This window comes from Grammomys surdaster, unplaced genomic scaffold (genome assembly GCF_004785775.1).
Source record: "Grammomys surdaster isolate TR1022 unplaced genomic scaffold, NIH_TR_1.0 241, whole genome shotgun sequence".
Lineage (NCBI taxonomy): Eukaryota > Metazoa > Chordata > Mammalia > Rodentia > Muridae > Grammomys > Grammomys surdaster.
In genome coordinates, this window is record NW_021604686.1 from 1,489,983 (window position 1) to 1,509,484 (window position 19,502).

At 45.7% G+C, this 19,502-nt stretch overlaps 2 protein-coding genes across 10 annotated transcripts in view; both read left to right on the plus strand.

The window, feature by feature from the left end:
• Sin3a (SIN3 transcription regulator family member A) overlaps positions 1 to 9,595 on the plus strand; it is a 60,164-nt gene extending 50,569 nt beyond the window's left edge. For all 5 annotated transcript variants that reach the window (XM_028774571.1, XM_028774574.1, XM_028774573.1 and 2 more), the window contains 2 exons: positions 6,445 to 6,652; positions 8,599 to 9,595. In XM_028774571.1, coding sequence (XP_028630404.1) covers positions 6,445 to 6,652; positions 8,599 to 8,829 — 439 coding nt within the window. In that variant the 3' untranslated portion in view covers positions 8,830 to 9,595. The remainder of the gene's footprint in view (positions 1 to 6,444; positions 6,653 to 8,598) is intronic.
• A 2,729-nt stretch (positions 9,596 to 12,324) lies between these two features.
• The window catches only part of Man2c1 (mannosidase alpha class 2C member 1), an 11,405-nt gene continuing 4,227 nt past the window's right edge, over positions 12,325 to 19,502 (plus strand). For 4 of the 5 annotated variants that reach the window (XR_003712314.1, XR_003712315.1, XM_028774551.1 and 1 more), the window contains exons 1-12: positions 12,326 to 12,441; positions 12,726 to 12,848; positions 13,159 to 13,282; positions 14,774 to 14,844; positions 16,127 to 16,304; positions 16,551 to 16,740; positions 17,949 to 18,055; positions 18,203 to 18,313; positions 18,517 to 18,609; positions 18,725 to 18,841; positions 19,030 to 19,125; positions 19,205 to 19,350. Coding sequence is in view for 3 of the 5 variants with exons in the window: in XM_028774551.1 (XP_028630384.1) it covers positions 12,341 to 12,441; positions 12,726 to 12,848; positions 13,159 to 13,282; positions 14,774 to 14,844; positions 16,127 to 16,304; positions 16,551 to 16,740; positions 17,949 to 18,055; positions 18,203 to 18,313; positions 18,517 to 18,609; positions 18,725 to 18,841; positions 19,030 to 19,125; positions 19,205 to 19,350 (1,457 nt within the window). In the remaining 2 variants the exon portion in view is untranslated. Of the gene's footprint in view, positions 12,442 to 12,725; positions 12,849 to 13,158; positions 13,283 to 14,773; positions 14,845 to 16,126; positions 16,305 to 16,550; positions 16,741 to 17,948; positions 18,056 to 18,202; positions 18,314 to 18,516; positions 18,610 to 18,724; positions 18,842 to 19,029; positions 19,126 to 19,204; positions 19,351 to 19,502 lie in introns of all 5 variants that reach the window. The other variant, XM_028774550.1, reaches the window with a different exon arrangement.

The following is a 19,502-nucleotide window of genomic DNA, read 5'->3' on the forward strand; positions in this document are numbered from 1 at the left end:
TAAGCCAGCTCAACTGGCAGTGTGTGCTGTGCACAGCCAGGGTGGGCACTTCCAGGGTCTTAGTTTCCTCTATTGTTCATCTGTCTGCTGAGGATCGTGTTTGCTGGCTTACCTATAAAATGTCCAGAATTCAAGGGTGAGTGTTAGAGAACCTGTAGTCCTCACTCCGTCAGCACCTGACTAGTGTGCTCATGCTCGGTGATTCTCTTCAAGACTAAGCATACAGCCACACTCAGAAATACAGTCATCACAGGAAACTACAGAGCAGAATGAGCAAAGGAAGAATGTGAGGGAGCTAGGCACACGCATCCAAGAGTCCATTCTTCACAACTCTAAATTTCGAGTGTTGTGTTTGGAATGCTGCCTCCCAGAGAAGCTCATTAGAGACAGACACCAGGACTTTTGTTGAAGTTGGCATGTGCACACCTTTTTCACCTGGGTGTGGCAGCCTTTCTTCTCAGCACTTGGAAGACAGAGACAGGTGGATCTCTGAGTTGGATGTCAGACTGGTCTACAAAGCAAGTTACATGACAGCCAGGGCTATATGGAGAAGACCCCATTGTGGGGTAGAGGGGTGAAAGAGACCCCACAGACAAACAGACCCCTTGCATGTACAAAATTCCAGACAGAGGAATAAATATTCTAGGTTCAGTGAACCGCTTTTGTATTTGGGGGGATGATAGAAAGGACCCCTAAATCTTTTCTAGCTGCTTTGTAGTTCTTTTCTGTATAGAATTTTTAAAAATGTACCTGTATCCAGACAAATAGAATGTTAACATTTTGATTCCTAGAAGTGGAAACTGGGTAGATGAGCCGTGTATGTGTTTACAGCTGGGATCCCGGTCCTGGGGGATTGTGGCACAAGGACTGCTAGGAGTTCAAGGCTAGCCGAGGCTACACTGTAGAACCTGTCTGCATTAGTCAGGGTTCTCTAAAGGAACATAGCTTAGAAAGTGTATCTCGCTATGTATATAGAAAGGGTATTTATTAGAATGTCATAACAGTGGCTGCCTATGACTGGGAATGTCCAAGAACCCAGTGTTTATTTGGTCCACAAGAATTTCTCAACTTGTCTTCAGTATATGCCAGAATTCCAAACAAGTCGGCTCTAATGCCAGTCAAGGAATGGATTTGCTAGCGAGGGCAGAGCAACCAGGCAAATGGCAAAAGCTTTTATAGACCTCTAGTAGAAGGTGTGGCCAAGATCTCTGGTGGATCTTCCCAGCTCAAAAGATCTGGATTAAATATGTGTCTTCCTGCCTGAAAGATCAGGATTAGAAATAGTTCTCTCCACTTTAAGCAAAAATCCATCACAAATGTGCCCTCCATTTTGGGGGCTTTAGTTAATTCCAGATGTAGTCAAGTTGACAACCACATCACACCCGCTAATAAAAAGATTGGATGTGAATTTTTCCCTTAAACTTTGAGATTAAAATCTCTTAAAGTGTTACTGGGTTTAGTCTCAATGAGAACATGGAAAGAGAGCATCTAAAGAAAAGGTCTTTCCAGGTCCCCCGCTCAGTGATCCACTTACAGACTTGGAGCAGTCGCCCAGCTCCTCAATACGAGATGGACGTGGACTCTATATCTTACTGTGTCCAAGTTTGAGATTCGTTTGCTTGGATGGTTTTTGATGTTTCAGATAGGGTCCCATTATATAATCCCGTCAGGTTTGGAACTCACAGAGCTCTGTCTGCCTTTGCCGCCAAGTACTTGGATTAAAGGTTTGCACCACAGTTTTCAAACACTTTACAGTAAAAATTATTTTCCAGGGCTTAAAACAAAACAGCAAAAAATTGGGTAAAAGCAATTCTTTTGGGGGCTAAAGAGATAGGTCAGTGGTTATAGAGTAAGAATTGTTCTTCCAGAGGACCTGGGCTCGATTCCCAGCACCTACAAGGCAGCTCACAACTGTCTATAACTTCAGTTCTAGGGGATTTGATACTCTTAACACAGATGTACAAGGATGCAAAACACCAATGCACATAAAATAAAAGTAAATCTTTTTTTTTCCCCAAAAGGCACTTTTTCTTGCAGACTACCTGGGTTCAATTTCCAGTTCCCACAGGGTAGTTGACAACCATTTAGTTCCAGGGAATGTGATGCCCCCTTCTTACCTTAGAATGTATGTATGTATGTATGTATGTATGTATGTACGTACGTACGTACGTATGTATGTACATACGTACATACATACATGGGATCAAAACGCTCAGACATAGAAAGTAAATCTTTTTTAGAAGCCCATTTTCCTTTATTCTAGTTAGTAAATAGCAACAGTAGAAATTACTTTTTACTTAATTGAAGTTATCTAACAGTTTAGGGCAAACATTGTTTTTCATTTGCAAATATAAGGACTGTGTAACAATAACTCTGTGTAACAATAACTTGAGGCCATACTAATTTAAAAGTGAAAATGGGCAAATATAATGTAATTTTACAGATTTCTACTCTTCATTATATTTATGAATGTAGGGGTATTTGCACATGAATGCAGGTGTTCACAGAGGCCAGATACGTGGGTACCCTGGAGCTAGAGTAACAGAATTTTATTTTTGTTGTTACATATTTTCAAGGCAGCGTCTCACTATGTAGCCCTAATTGGCCCTGAACTTGGAAGAGATCTGCCTGCCTCTGCCTCTCCTGAGTGCTGGGATTAAAAATGTGAGCTACCATACTGGACCATAACAGTAATTTTAAGTGCTGATTTTTCAGCTGTGTTTAAGCTGGGTCTAGTGGCATATGCATAGGGTATCCGAGAAGCAGAGGCACTGAGACCCTATATCTCACGATAGTTTGCTGTGCTTTGTTTTGTTTTTGTTTTTTTTAGAAAAAAATTACATAATTAAAACATTTTTAAAAAACTCATTTGTGGCCAGGCGGTGGTGGCACACGCCTTTAATCCCAGAACTTCGGAGGCAGAGGCAGGCGGATTTCTGAGTTCGAGGCCAGCCTGGTCTACAGAGTGAGTTCCAGGACAGCCCGGGCTACACAGAGAAACCCTGTCTCGAAAAACAAAAAAAACAAAAACAAAACCTCATTAGTGATAAAATAGCAAATACAACCAGTTAACAAAGGGTCATACTTTGTCTTTCACGACTCTTCTTAACTTTTTTCCCCTAAAGCACACAACAATCCAAGCTTGTTTTTATTTAACTGTATCTACTGGTTTATATTTCTATCTGAAATGAACATTTGAGTGGAACACAGTAGTTCATTTTTCTAATGAGGGTTAGAATTCAGCAAACGAATCTCAGATTTAGACAGTCACAGTGGAGAGCAGTGCCCTATTAATGATGAACTTCCAGAAAGAACTCAGTTGCTTTTCTAAATATACAGTACACGCAAAGATACAAAAGAATAAATTAATTTTTTTTAATTTAAAATACAAAGCAAATATTGATGAGTTTAGTTTTAATAATATACTTTTACAAAGAAAGTCAGAATAAGAGTGACTTGGCTGTTTTGAGACAGGATTTCACTATATAGCCCTGGTTGTCCCGGAACTTACTTAGTATACCAGGCTTGTCCCTGCCTCTGCCTTTAGATGTCAGGATTAAAGGTGTGTGCCACCTCATCCAGCAAAGTGTGACCTTTTAAAAATCCAGATTTTGGTTTTCAATGATTTGTCTGTCAGCTAGGGAGGTAGGTAGGTTATATACAGGTATATGCATGTGCCATAGAGCAAATATGGAAGCCAGAAGACAACTAACCTATAGAAATGGTTTTCTACTTCTGCTCTCTGAGTCTCACAACTTAGACTGTGTCTGCTGATGGGCCTGTCAGCAAGTTGTAGCCAGCTAGCCATCTCACCTGCCCCGTTCACATTCCTCTGAGCCTCGATGCTTTCTTAGCCCTTGAGTTTCCAAAGTAATCTTTTACTCATTGTGATCATGCTAGTTACATTTGCCATGTTGCAGATTAAAAACCAAAAAACATGGAATTGTGGCTTAATCCGAGGAATGCTTGCTTCGTATGCACAAAGCTCTGAGTTCGGCCCCTGGGCTATATAAAGCTGGTGTGGTGGGGTATGGCTGTAATTCCAGCACTCATGCAGGAAGATGAGACGTAAGGCCAGACTCTGTCTCAAAACAAAAAACCACAAAGATAACTACGCTTAGTACGTTTTCAGTACGTTTCAGTAAGATAAATAATCTTACTAAAAAGCTTTTTTTTTTAATTTTAAAATGTGTTTTATGTTTTGCATTTCTTTTTAATATAAATGAAGAAATTGTAGCCTTACTTGGGTATACAGCCATAGAGAGTATTTTCAGATTGTGTGTTCTATTCTTCACCGTGGTAAGTATTCCATAAGTGGGTGGACCAGATGGTACAAAATGCTAATTGTGCGTGCCTGATAGACCTGAATTCCATACCCAGAAAAGTCCACAGTGGTAGCAGGGTGCTGTCCCCTCCGACTCGACACTTACATGCACATACACACGCTATTACAGTTTTAAATAAAAGGTTTTACAAATGGTAATGGACAGTGTCTATGAGCCTTGTATACCATTAGCGAACACTGATCTGTCTGTGCCTTGAGTAAATTGCGTTCGTGGATGACTTTGTAACTTCTTCATAAAATTAATTATTTGGGAGGCATTGCCTTTATATGTATAACAAGTATCAATACGTTCTACATTCTTCCTCCAAAAATCACACTTGTTTTTGCTGGTACTGTCGCTCTTATTACAGACAACTTTCAAGAACTGGGAAGCCATGGGGTTTGTGGTGGTTATTGCCAGTTTACCAAAGTCTCAGTTTTACTCAAATGTTCCAGTTTTATCATTGGCAACAAATACATTGTTTTCCTTGAAGTGTACTTTGGAGAAGGTATCTTGTGAGTTTTCCAGTCTAAGTGTTTGCTCTGTTATCTTTTATTCCTAAGTCAGGCACTTCCTCCCTTTCAAGAGCCCTTTTTTTATTCAATACACGAAGGGGATTCGTGGGTAATTCCCATTTTATCACAGGATACACTGAAAAGATGTAAGACAGGAGCTGAATAAATGGTTCAGTGGCTAAGAACACAGGCTGCTCTTTCACAGGATTCAGGTTCAGTTCACAGCACCCACAGAATGGTTCATGGTCATTTGTTCCTCTAGTTCTAGGAGATTTAATGCTGTCTTCTGGCTTCTACTGCAATGTATGTAAATAGTATACAGACAAAACACTTAGAAATATAAAATTGCCGGCCAGTGGTGGCTCACGCCTTTAATCCCAGCACTTGAGAGGGAGGCAGAGACAGGCGGATTTCTGAGTTCGAGGCCAGCCTGGTCTACAGAGTGAGTTCCAGCACAGCCAGGGCTACACCAAGAAACTCTGTCTCAAAAAACCAAAAAAAAAAAAAAAAAAAAGAGGAAGTATAAAATAAACATAACTTTTTTCCATAAAGATGTTATAAACAATGTAACTACTTCAGCATGTCCATTAGTAAAACCAGCTTTGTCTGGTATCCATGTATGGTCAGAACAAAAGTTTCTAAGTATGGTTAGAAGTCCCCAGAGCGTCTATCCCACTCCACCCCAGTGTAGGAAAGGGCAGATTGTGGCTCATGGGTTAAGATAGGATAGAGTCAGTCTTGGTGGGGAAGGCATGAGGAAAGGAGATGAAGCTTCTCCATCTCACTTAAAGACCGGCTATCTAAACAGTCAGGGCTGACCGCCAGCTCTAATCCATTACTCTTGGACTGCTGATCCAGATGTTTAGGGAAAGGGGGCAGATAATATTTTTACTACTAGGAAAATACTTCTGATCTCATTCTGCTCTTAGTAGGATCTCAGGAGGGTCAGACCCAAGAACTGCTGTCCTACCTGGGCCAGTACACATAGCTACTCGGGCAATGTTTCTGTTGTCGGTGTTGTTAATATTTGGAGTTCGAGTCTTTCCATGTAGCCTAGACTGATCTCTTAATTCACAATCCTCCTGCCTCTGCTTCCTTAGTACTGGAATTACTGAGTCACTACACTAAGCTTGGTGGTTTCAGTAACAAAATATAGGCTATAATGTAACTGGCTAGCTGATAATTTTCAGTGGAGACTGGCGATCCGTTGATAACGAACGATCTCACATCCTTAGGATACAAATAGGACATCCCTGGGAAAGACATAAAGTAGACCAAGTAATGTTTTGTTAACCTAGTTTAGATGAGAACTCCAATTTAGAGGCAGTGAAAGAATAAATTGGGATACTTTGCTCTGTAACCGTTAAAGAGAACAAGATAAATTTGTGTACTGAAGTGTTTAAAAGAAGGTTGAAAATAACATCACAGTCACGGTTGAGGCTTCAAGTATATGTATAAATTTGGTGAAACCATTGCACATTTGTATATATGTATAACTAAAACTGTAAATATTCTTGAGGCACATAAGGAAAGCACATTTGGTGGGAGTCATGGGGATCTGTATCTAGATGGTCTCTCAACCTATAGGGATTTCTGCTTTGCAGGAATTTGCGCCGTATCCGGAAGTGTCAGCGTGGTCGAGAGCAACAGGAAAAAGAAGGGAAAGAAGGAAACAGCAAGAAGACCATGGAGAACGTAGAGAGCCTGGATAAGCTGGAGTGTCGGTTCAAGCTCAACTCCTACAAGATGGTGTATGTGATCAAGTCGGAGGACTACATGTACCGGAGAACAGCGCTGCTCAGGGCTCACCAGGTGAGAAATAGCCGCTGGAATGTCTCTGCGTTCTTTTTTTTTTTCTTCTATAAAAACCTGTTTCTGGAACAAGCATTTGTTGTGTGAGGAAATGTATTCATTTGCCATGGATCCTGTAACAGGGTACCACCAACTTCTGGCTTAAAGAGTAGAAATTGTTGGGATCTGTAGTTCAGTGGTAGAACACTTCCAGCACACCCAAGGTCATCCTGGCACGGTCCCCAGACACCTGCTCCCCACACATACGTACCTCCTAAAGCCCCAAGATTTATGTCAACAACTGTTGTGTTTTGAAGCCTCTGATGGGAGAATAGCCATTGGGACTGTGCTGTTTTAGTGTTCCTGGGTCATTCATGGGTTTTATCTTAAGTCTAAACAAATGTCACACTTTGAAGTATGAGTGTGTGGGTGAAGATGTCAATGTGGCCACGTGGAAGACAGTTTAACCTACATGAGCTGGTGAATACCTGGTGGGACTTTTTAAAAAAATTCTGATGTTTATACTTTCAACAGTTTTTCATTTTTGGTTTGTGTGACCCCTGTTTTCAAGGACTATCTTACTATGCTACTGTGTAGCTTGTGTTATAGCAGGCTCTGGGATACAACCACAGACTAGGGCAAGTGAGTATATAGTCGTTCTGTGCATTACCAAGGAAGTGAAAAGGTTGGGGAATTGACATGAGATTTCATTGGTGGCTGGCTTCTCAAATACAGGATACTTGAAACCAAAATAAGAAGGTGAAGAGTTAAGGGAAAAGTGTTTGGTTTGGTTTGGTTTGGTTTTTCGAGACAGGGTTTCTCTGTGTAGCCCAGGCTGGCCTCGAACTCAGAAATCCGCCTGCCTCTGCCTCCCAAGTGCTGGGATTAAAGGCGTGCACCACCAGTGCCCGGCCTCTCTCTTCTCTCTCTCTTTTTTTTTTTTTTAATCTATAGGAATACACTATAGCTGTCTTCCAACACACCAGAAGAGGGCATCAGATCACATCACAGATGGTTGTGAGCTTCCATGTGGCCCCTGGGAATTGAACTCAGGACCTTTGGAAGAACAATTAGTGTTCTTAACCACTGAGCCATCGCTCCAGCCCAAAAGTTTTTTCTATGCAACAAAATATGTAAAATGCAAGGCTGTGAAGAAGGAAGGGCATTGGCATATTACTGAAAAGTAAAATACAAATAGTGGCTGAGTCTGAGCCATAGAGAAGGGAGACTACAGTTGTAAGGACAGGCCAGGTAACACTAGTTTACTTCAGTGGGACATGCTTTGGAGTTTGCTTTAGGTATATTCGGACCCATTTATTTTGTGTGTATGTTTATTCAAGTTTATGCGTGCCTGTGTTGATGTGAGTGTGCAGAGTGTAGAGGTCAGAGGACAACCTGTAGCAATCTGTTCTTTCTATGGGTTCAGGGGATGAAACACAGGCCATTAGACTTAGTGTCGGGTACCTTTACTCACTGAACTATTTTGCCAACCTTTCCCTTCCCCCATTTTTAAAGATAACATTCTATAGGACTGGATAGATCGCTCAGTGCTTAAGAACACTTAACTGTTCTTTCATAGGACTCAGTTCATTTCCCAGGACCCACATGGCAGCTTACAGCTATCTGCAACTCCAGGTCCAGTGGATCCAGTGCCCTCTTACGGCCTCTGCAAATATTAGGCACATACATACTATAAATATAGATTCAGGCAAAATGCCCACTGTACAAATAAAGTAATAAAATTTGTCAGGCCAAGTGGCATATGACTAATCCCAGCACTCATAAGGCAGGGGCAGGCAGGCTCTTGAGGTTTAGCCCAGCCTGGTCTACATAGTGAGTTCTGGGTCACCCAGAGCAACATAGCCTCTCCCAAATAAGTATAAATACATAAATAAATACTGTTTCTATTTGAACGGCTTGTTTGCCTATTTTATCTGTTTCTTCTTTCTCTTTTACTTTCATTTTAGTCCCATGAGCGTGTAAGCAAGCGTCTGCATCAGCGGTTCCAAGCTTGGGTAGATAAATGGACCAAGGAGCATGTGCCTCGGGAAATGGCAGCAGAGACCAGCAAGTGGCTCATGGGTGAGGGGCTAGAGGGCCTGGTACCCTGCACCACCACCTGTGACACAGAGACTCTGCACTTTGTGAGCATCAACAAGTATCGTGTCAAGTACGGCACAGTATTCAAAGCCCCTTAACTGCAGAGCCAGAGAAGGTAGCTCAGAGGTGTGTGTGTGTGTGTGTATGTGTGTGTCTGTGTGTATGTGTCTGTGTGTGAGGGCATGTGTACTCATGTACACCGAAGAATCAAGGAAGATGCCTTTCAAGCCACCAGTGCAACCAGGCACCAAGCAGGACACACGGAAGGAATGGGAATGGATACCTTAGGAAGCTGGAACTGGCACTTTCCCAAGGGGACTATCCAAACTCGACAGGGAATGAAGTCCATGCAAGCACAGAGACAGGCAGCTTGCTTGCACACACCAGCAGAGCTCAACTACAACTTCCTATGACCTGAGCAACCAGATGCTGCCCCATTTGGATGGATGGAGGTGCATCTTGTTACTGCTCCTCTTCCCACCTCCAAAAAAGATGGAGGTGGGGGGGAGACTGGATTTGATGATACCCCCACTTGAGCACATCTAAGATCTCTGTGAAATTTTATCTGAGACTTGTTTGGCTTTGGAATTGATAACTTACGGATTTGGTTTCTGAGTCCTTGAAGCTCACCTCTTCTTGTTCTCAGCCTCAACAAATTCCAGTCAGTCCTCCTTTTCAGCTCCCATGGGACTGTTTTGTACCTGCTCCTTTACTAGTCTGCCCTAGTGCCAGCCACCAGCTTCTCTCTCACTCACACATACACACACACACAACACACACTTAACTTGGTTTTTCTTTTTTTGTAAATAATGTACATACTGTCAATTTTTTATTAAAGAACTATGCTTTGATGTGCTAGCATAACTGTTCTAGCTTCTTGTGTACCATAGTGCTGTGTGGCTTCAGATTTAGTACCTATAAACAGCACAGTGCTGTGTGGCTTCAGATTTAGTACTATAAACAGCACAGTGCTGTGTGGCTTCAGATTTAGTACTATAAACAGATGTACAAGACATTTATTATACTTTTTACCAAAGGGAAATTCCATTGTAGTACTTTTGTGTAAAACTTGTCTTTCCCAACAACTTATTTTCTTTTTCCTTTTTCTTAATGTAAATAAAGCTTGGTTCTTAAGGAAATAGTAACCTAAGTCCCTTGTCCTCCCCAAAGAGCTGCTGTAAAGTTGGGACTGACTTTAATTTCTTCTCCAGGTTACAAATCGGATTTTGCTTTAAATAAGTACTTGTAATTGTCAAATTAACATACCAAAATTGAGGCCAGCAAGATGGCTCCATAGGTTTTAAAAAAAAAAAAAGTGTGTGTCCGTCAGCCTGATAAGTCTGCCCTCTGGATACAGTAGAAGAAGCAGGAGCTGACTCCTTGCAGCCTGTGCCCTGTGGCACCTGAGTGCCCGTACTCTTGTGTTCATGCACAGGCATACCATACCAAGAGTTTTATTTCCCTCTCAAATTTTTAATTTTCCTTATTGGGAATAAGGCAGCAATTCAAGATACCAAGCCAGAGTGTCAAGTATATTTGTAGAAATTGGAAGGGAATGCATTTTACATTGCTTAGCAACACAACAGCAATGCTTTTTAAAATTGTAGTGGCGTGGGCCTTTAATCTCAGAAGGAAGAAGCAGATCCCTGAGTTCAGGGCTAGACTGGTCTACATAACTCCAGGATAACCAGGGCCATAGAGAGACCTTGTCTCAAAAAGTTAAAATTAATTTTTTCCAATGTATTTGTATGTGTGGACATAGGCACCAAAGTGCAAGTCAGAACAGCTTAGAGTCAGTTCTAGGAATTGAACTTGAGCTGTCAGGCTTGACTGCAAGTGCATTTGGGCCGTTACTCTCACCCAGCTCACTAGACTCCACTCCTTAAAAGTTACATTTAAACGTGAACAGGGGGTCTTCAAATGTGGTTGGCCTGGACTAACTAGCCGGCATAGAACTCGGCAGCCGTCACCTAGTCAGTTATAACCAGGTATGCTATCCTCCAGTTAAAAATCCTCAGCACTGGGGTCAGTGAGATGGTTCAGCTGGGATAAGGTTCTTGCAACTAAACATGAAGACCTGAGTCTGAGCCCCGGGCCTTACATGCCCCACCCCCAACCAAATAAATGGTTATGTTTTTTAAATCCCCAACACCACCATAAAGAATTTGACTTCTAGGTTTTCAAAATACAAAGTGGCCCTTTTTTAATTTGACAGAGGGTCACACTATAGTCCAGGCTGCTGTAAAACTCCGGAGTCTTGCCTCAGACTCCCAAATTCTGGGAATACAGGTGTGTGTGTGTGTTACCATATCCTGCTTTTTTAGGGTGTTTTTGTCATAGGAGGGCAAGAAAACTTTTGAAGGTAATCAAAAGCCTAACGGAAAAGCACTGTAGGACAATGGCTGAGGCAGCATGGCAGGAAGAAAGTCTGCCTTCCTCAGTCCACCTCTTCCCCTCTATTTCCTCAAGACTGCTGGCCTAGAAGGATGGAGAGCATGGGCCTGACCAGCAGCACTGGGCAGTTGCTACCTATGTACTGTGTACAGCACCTCCCTGCAGATCAGGATAGGATTTCAGGGCCCTTTTAGGAGAATGAGTCCTTGTGACCAATATAAAACAAGGGACTCTGCTCAAGTTTTCACAAGTTATTGACATTGTATATGTCTTTTTTGGTTTTTCGAGACAGGGTTTCTCTGTGTAGCCCTGGCTGTCCTGGAACTCACTCTGTAGACCAGGCTGGCCTCGAACTCAGAAATCCTCCTGCCTCTGCCTCCCAAGTTCTGGGATTAAAGGCGTGCGCCACCACTGCCCAGCCGACATTGATCTTATTTGATCATTTTTCTGGGTGGGTAACCTTCATTTGGAATGTAAACCTGGTTATCTCCATTAAAGCAGGCTAGTTAGATTCCACCTGTATTTTTTTTTTCTCCCAGACTCCTGCAAACGTTAAAGCTGGAGGTTGGCTCTTGGCATTTAAGCTTCCTTGCATTTGTTGACCTATTGCGTCAGGTCAAAATTCCGGACATTTGGGTACTAGGCAACGGTGATGCATTATGTGCGTAATGGAGGATTGCTGCCGTGCAAAGCCCCTTTTCTATATTCCTGAAAACATCCGAGGCAGCCTTGCGCTTTAAGTGAAGAAAATGGAAAACTAAACCTTTTCCGTGCCCTTCCAGGGGTGCCCTTCCATGGGGTTCCCTCCACATCCATCGCCCTTCCTTCAGAACGCTAAGTAGCCCAGGCTGTGCTTAAAGTTGCTACGTTGCCGCAGATTACTTCAATCTACACTTCCTTTTCGGCGGAGTAGGGCTTTGTGCATCCTAGGCAAGCACTCTCCTTACTGAACCGCATCGCCAGCTCAAACTTACCCTTGTATTTAAGAATAATTTACCCAGCTGTCTGACAGCTAGGATGAGGTGAGAAGTGCGAAGGCGCAGCTTCCGGGTTTCACGGGGAAGGCTCCCCAAAGCCAGCCTCTTGCAAAAGCCGTGGTGTCCCAAGAAAAGCTGCTCGGGTCTGTGAGCTGGTTGAATGCCGGAACCTTTGGTTCCAAGCGGTGCAACGAGCCGGCAGCACCAAGGATCTTCCGGGGAGGCAAGGGACATCGCCATGGCGGCAGCGCCGTTCTTGAAGCACTGGCGCACCACTTTCGAGCGGGTGGAGAAGTTCGTGTCCCCGATCTACTTCACCGACTGTAACCTTCGCGGCAGGTGTGGCCCCTGGCCTGCGGGGCTCGCAGACCACATCCGCGCGCTCTTCCCTTCCCTTCCGGAGGGAAACCCAGGCTTGTGGCCACCCGGGCCGCGGAACAAAGTTCCCGCCACAGACAGGACAGGGGCTGGGGAGCAAACCGTAGAGGTTGGTCTGTGCTGCTGAGCTGCCAGGCAGTCCTCGGGGCGTTAGGCCAAGGGAGGGCGTTTTCCCAGCCATCGGCTGGCTCACGGGTGGAACAGGGGTGACTTCGAGCACGCGCCCATCAGCTCCTCCTGCCCAGGCTCTTCGGGGACAGCTGCCCGGTGACACTCTCCAGCTTCCTGACGCCAGAGAGGCTTCCCTATGAGAAGGCGGTGCAGCAGAACTTCAGCCCTGCACAGGTCGGCGACAGCTTCGGACCCACGTGGGTAACGCCCAGTTTGGCGAAGCTCCGCCCCACGACCACACGCCCAAAGGCCACTCATCTTGGGCCCTAGTCTGCTATATGGCAGAGAGTCGCGCCCTCTGCTGGAAGAATCGCCTTTATCCTTTGCTGTCTTCACTTGAGTATTTTCATCCTTGCTGCCCTTTCCCCTTTCCCTTTATTCTTCACCCATTTCTCTGATGCTGCACATGCATGGAGAAAATCTTAAGGCCCTGCTGACATTTAATTGAAGGAACTATGTTAGAAGAGGGTTTCCACTCCTAGGCCCATCAGAACGACTCTCTTACAGATGGTGGACCTGCTGGTTTCGAGTAGAACTGGTCATCCCTGACGTTTGGGTGGGCCAGGAAGTTCATCTTTGCTGGGAAAGCGATGGAGAAAGCCTTGTCTGGCGTGATGGGGAACCTGTCCAGGTGAGGTGTCCTCCCCTAGAGCCAGATACAACCACAGATTAGCCTGGTTTGGGGAGAAGCCACAGCTGAATGACTGACTGGGTCTCCAGAGTGGTTTCATGAATTCAGAACTGAAGAGATTGCCATTTGGACACCAGTGTTATAGCCCCCCACCCCACACCCCAGTTTTCATAAACTAGTTTTATTGCGTATAATACATATGTATTGGGGGAAACTTCAAATCACTCTAGAATAAATATAAGGTTATCTTCCCATGGATAATGAATTTCTTTTAACTGCACACCTCCATTCCCCAGATATTAAATATTAAATGTCATACCAGGTTTAATCTTTGTAATCCTAATTCTTAGATTTCCTAAGAAATCTCTGTCTTAGTTTTTTATGTCCATTTAAATCTAAGATTAAAAAACTAAGACAGAGATTTCTTCGGTGATACATACAGCTTCCATTTCGAAGTCTGGGGTGAGGACTGTCCTAAAAGAAGTCAGAGCCCTATTCAATCTTCCTCTCTTCACTGTCTAAGTATATATGTCTCTTGACACCCACCTAACTGAACACGGAGGATGATCCAATCTATCTTAAATTCCTTGAACTTCTTTTTTAATTAACAGAACCCGGAACCTCCACAAATTCTAGACAAATGTTCTCACCACTGAGCTAATCCATCCCCTGCCTCCTGTTTAATTTGAGAAAGGGTCTGGTTGAGTTGTCTCTGCTAGTAGCTTTGTACTTGTTATCCTCCACCATGGACCTCCCAAGTAGCTAGAATTATAGACCTGTATCAATATATAGGACTCGTTCCATGAGATTTCTTTTTATATATTATGGGTAGAAAGGCCACCAGAAGCTACTTTAGGCCTTCTAATCCCTGCCCACGATCCTCCCCATAAGACCATCTGTAGGGACCTTGAAGTTGGCCCAAGACACCCCCCAAACCAAGTTCTCAGCACAAATGAAATTGATTTCTCTCAGAGGGACAGAGGGCAGAGAATAAGAGACAAAGAAAGGAGACAGAGGACAAGGGAGAAGGGGAGGGGAACAAGGGAGAAGGGAAAGAGGTAGTTGTCCCAGAGGACAACGGACTAAGAAAATGGCAGTTTATTAAACTATAGGAGAAAGCCTATATTGGAATGAGGTGGTCAACCTAATGCAGAGGAAGTGGCCAAATAAGGGGATAGACCCTGGTGGCCAGCTGTAGGGATGTAGTCTAACAGGTTAGCAAGGCAGAGGGAAGTGGGGAGAAGGGCAAGAGCTGCCAAAGCCATGCTTGCCACGCTCCAGCTGGCCAGAGTTCCTTCACCACTGCTAGCAAACATTAGCTGTGTGCTGGTCACCTATGGGTGGAGCACTTGCTCCCGAGGGTTCCTGATTACTTTATCCCAGCCTTTCCTGGTATAGAGGACTCAGGGCTGGTCAACTGGATGGCAGAGCCTGGCCCCTGTTGGCTTTACTCGTCGTTAGATCTCAAGCCCTGCCTCTCTTCTCTACCAGGGTTTGACCAAAGAGGGTGAAAAGACCAGTTATATCTTGAGCGAGAGGCTACGAGCAGCAGACCCTCGGAGGTGAGCATTTACTTACAAGGACATCTACACATAAATTAAATCTTAATATTTCCTTTCTCACGGTAAATAGAAAAGAACATGGGGTAGAGTTCCTCCTCTTCCCCTTCCTCCAGGGATGACCGTTCTTCTCAGCTCCATCTTCATAGTCTCGAGATGTCTTTCAGCATAAGCACCTTTTACTAGATAAAAAGTATTTCTCTGATATTTTGCACCCTACCTTTCACATTCCATCATTTTCATATTGAGGGAGCATCTGTGTTATACCATGAAAAGCTCAGAGACTGGGTTGGCCATTTGTTGGTGGTGGTATTATTGTTGTTTATTTGTTGTTTTGTTTGAAACAGGGTCCCATTCTATAGGCCCTGGCTGCCCTAGAACTCACTCTGTAGACCATGTTGGCCTTGAACTCAGAGATCTACTTGCTTTCTTCATCCCAAATGCTAGGATTAAACTTGGGTGCCACATGCATGATTATTGCATCTTTTATTTTATGTACATTTTTTTTCTGGTTTTCTTTGGTTTGGTTTGGTTTTTTGAGACAAGGTTTCTCTGTGTAGCCCTGGATGTCCTGAAACTTGCTCTGTAGACCAGAGCCTCAGACTCATAGACCCATCTGCCTCTGTCCTGCCTCTCAAGTGTTAGGATTAGAGGCCTCTACCACCACGGCCCAGTGTTAACAGTACATTGTTTCAGATTCCTCCAAACACTGGGAATATGGTAAGGTGGCCTTTGAGGGGCAGATGGAAATATTCATAAAATAATTAAACTGCTGAAGATTCTGGAAGAATACACTGAGGACCCCATATAGGAATTACCAGATTAGGAGATCTGGTGTCAGAAAGGCTTCCCTAGTGCTGCCGAGTTTAGCTCCAGCAGAGGAACCTGCTGCCCAGGCATGGCCTCCAGGGACTGGTATACTGTTAGCTAGTGGAGCTTGGGACTGAAAGTCAGCCTTGGAAGAGCTGAACATGTTTGCTATGCAGCAAGGGCTTTGAGACCAAGAGTACTTTGTACAGACGGCTTTGGAAATATGAAGCTAAACAGCGGTATAGGAATCCAAACTTAACCATAGCAGAACACTCCTCAGCGGGACACAGGATTAAACTGGTATTTCTACTGTGATCCTCCCGCACATACGTGACATCCCATGGGTCCCTCGGGGAAGTGGATTCTGGGAGTAAATGAGGGGGGATCAACTGAATGCCTCCTACTTGTACTCTTCTCAAGCTCCCAGAATCTTCTGTCAGTCCACCGGCCTGAGACTGCCTCTCTCTATTTATAGCTTGACTCTCTATGTGGAAGTAGCCTGTAATGGGCTTCTGGGGGCCGGGAAGGGAAGCATGATCGCAGCCCCTGACCCTGAGAGGATGTTCCAGCTGAGCCAGGCTAAGCTGGCTGTGTTCCACCGAGACGTCCACGATCTCCTGGTGGACCTGGAGCTGTTGCTGGGTGTGGCCAAGGTACTGGAGCCCCACCCCCGTCCAGAGCCCCGCTCCCGGCACATCTTTTCTTGGGTCAGATCACTGGAACTCTGGGAATCCAGAGTTGGAGTGGAATTTTCCTTTGTAAACAGGGATGGAATTGAGTTGGGGCACCGACAAGAGTTAGAAGTGGGGAACCTTGCTGAGAGCCCTTGAGAGACCAGCTGGAGCCTTGTTCTATAGTAGTGCTTGAGGAGTCTTTTACAGTACGGAACCCTGATGCAGGGCCTCGGGGAGGACAACCAGCGCAGCTTCCAGGCCCTGTACACGGCCAACCAGATGGTGAACATATGTGACCCGGCTCAGCCCGAGACTTACCCAGCAGCCAAAGCCCTGGCCTCCAAGTTCTTTGGCCAACATGGAGGTGAAAGCCAGCATACCATCCATGCCATGGGGCACTGTCACATCGATACAGGTAAGGCACCACTGTTTGTTAGGGTGCCAGTTGTCCTTAAAGCCTTGGTTGTGGCTGAAATATTATCCTTGGCCTTCTTGAACCTTATTTTTTTCCCTGGTGTAAAATGAATCAGGGATATTGGATCATGGGCTCTGTTGGTTGTGGCTTGCTCCTTCTTCCAAGGAAAACTGATAGCTCCTGAGGCCCTGTGGCAGACACTGGATAGGTAGCATTGTGAAGGCTGAGGCCAGGTGTGGTGATGCTGTGTATGAGACCTGGGGCCAGAAGAGGTATTTCACCCAGCTAGGTTAGGGATTCCGAAGTTTCCTAGCAACGTGGCATTTGATTTAAGCGACAATGAAGAGCTGAGTGACCAAGCACAGGGACCAGGTCAAGTGTTGAGCTTTGAACTTGAGTTTGTAGTGTTCTTGGGAGTGTTGGGTTCTTTGTTTGCTCAGTGTTACCATGTTAAGTCCAGGTCTTTGCTGTGTAGCACTGGTAGGGTTTGAGCCGATAGCAGTCCTCCAGTTCGGCTTCCTGAATGCTAGATTACAGATGTGAGCCGCTACACCCCAAAATGCTTGTTTTTAACAAGCTCCTTGCTGTACTGATTCAGACGCAGCTAAGGTTTCTTTTTCTTTTCTTTTCTTTTCTTTCTTTTGGTTTTTCAAGACAGGGTTTCTCTGTGTAGCCCTGGCTGGCCTGGAACTCACTTTGTAGACCAGGCTGGCCTCGAACTCAGAAGTCCGCTTGCCTCTGCCTCCCAAGTGCTGGGATTAATAAAGGCGTGCGCCACCACTGCCTGGTGCAGCTAAGGTTTCTAAAGGTGGAACAAGGGCTGATAAAGTCGGACCTGAGGCCTAGAGGTCAGGAATAACTGAGGTCATACAACTTGCCCAGATAAGCCCATGCTATGCCTCACTCTAGTACCTCTGCCTCTGGTGAATCCAAGCCTTAATATAAGGTTCGTCTAGGACTTGGTGCCTCTGTCCTGGAAGTTGATCCCAGTCCTTACCCAACCCGCTCCTCCTACCTTGCAGCAGGACATGAAGTAACAGTGCAATAGGGGTACCACATAGGTTTGCAGGGTAGACATAGACAGGAAGAGGGCTGGGCCGACCCTCTGGAGCCTTAGGCTGGGTCTGTCATGGTTTCGGTGCAGGGGAGGGCTGGTGATCTATAAAGAGCAGGAACCCTATTGTCTCTCCACTCTGTCCCACCCTCAGCCTGGCTTTGGCCCTACAAAGAGACAGTGAGGAAGTGTGCCCGGAGCTGGTCCACAGCTGTGAAGCTCATGGAACAGAACACTGACTTCATCTTTGCCTGCTCTCAGGTCAGAGGGCAACTGTACAGCAGGTTGGCCCAATGTGGGGACTTTAGAGGACAAGAGTGGTCCTTACCTTCAGCTACCACCAGATGCTTGACTGTGAGCTGTGTCCTTTTTGTTCCTGGCCCAGCTCCTACCCCATGTTCCCAACAGGCACAACAGCTCGAGTGGGTAAAGAACCAGTACCCCGGTCTGCACGCCCGGCTCCAGGAGTTTGCCTGCCGAGGACAGTTTGTGCCTGTGGGTGGCACCTGGGTAGAAATGGTAAGTGCCCGTTCCTACTCTCCTCTAGCAACTAGTCAGTTGGTCCTGAAATGAACAAGATGGACACTTCCTGGGGTTATAACCCTGTGTTAGAACACCCATTGCACCTTCACAACAGAGTGAAGTTGGCCCAGGGTCCTACCTGTGTCCAGTCCTGTGCTAACTCCAGCTGTCTTGCTGTCCCGTTCCCCTCACCCCAACAGGATGGGAACCTTCCCAGTGGAGAGGCCATGGTGAGGCAGTTCCTACAGGGCCAGAATTTCTTTCTGCAAGAGTTTGGGAAGATGTGCTCTGAGGTAGTCTGGGAGCTGGCACACCAGGCTATACACAGGGGCCACTGGGACCCGGTCCACATGCAGGGGGCTGAGGCTGAGGTGGCTCCACTGAGATCTGAGAGCCTTATCCCCGCAGTTCTGGCTGCCAGATACCTTTGGCTACTCAGCACAGCTCCCCCAGATCATGCAAGGCTGTGGCATCAAACGCTTCCTGACGCAGAAGCTGAGCTGGAACTTGGTCAACTCCTTCCCGGTAAGCAAGTCCCAGAGGTCACAGTTGCAGGGTCTGGATCCCACTTGGTCCGCTCACCCCTTTCCAGGCTCTTATGAGGACCGGGGCAAACCACCAAAACCCTATTCAGAGTGGATCCCCCACCTGGATCACAGCCGACATGTGCATGGTCAACATTGTCTTGGGCATGACTCTGTCTCCGCCCGCAGCACCATACCTTTCTCTGGGAGGGGCTGGATGGCTCCCGAGTGCTGGTACACTTCCCACCTGGAGACTCCTACGGAATGCAGGGCAGTGTGGAGGAGGTGAGGGGACACGCAATGCTGGGGATCTCAGAGAGGGCTGGGTGTCTTGTGCTAGGCTGACCTGTCCCTACCCATCCAGGTGTTGAAGACTGTGACCAACAACCGGGACAAGGGGCGGACCAACCATAGTGGCTTCCTCTTCGGCTTCGGGGACGGGGGTGGTGGCCCCACACAGACCATGCTGGACCGACTGAAGCGGCTGGGCAACACTGATGGGCTGCCCAGGTCAGGCCTGAGCCAACATCAGCCCTTGGCTCTCAAGCCACTTTGATGTAGCCCTGCCCTCTAGCCCTTGCCTTGAGCCTCTCATTGGTTATATGTGGAGCTTGTCTCACCCGACCTTGTATCTCTTAAATCCTGACCCATCAACCTTCCAA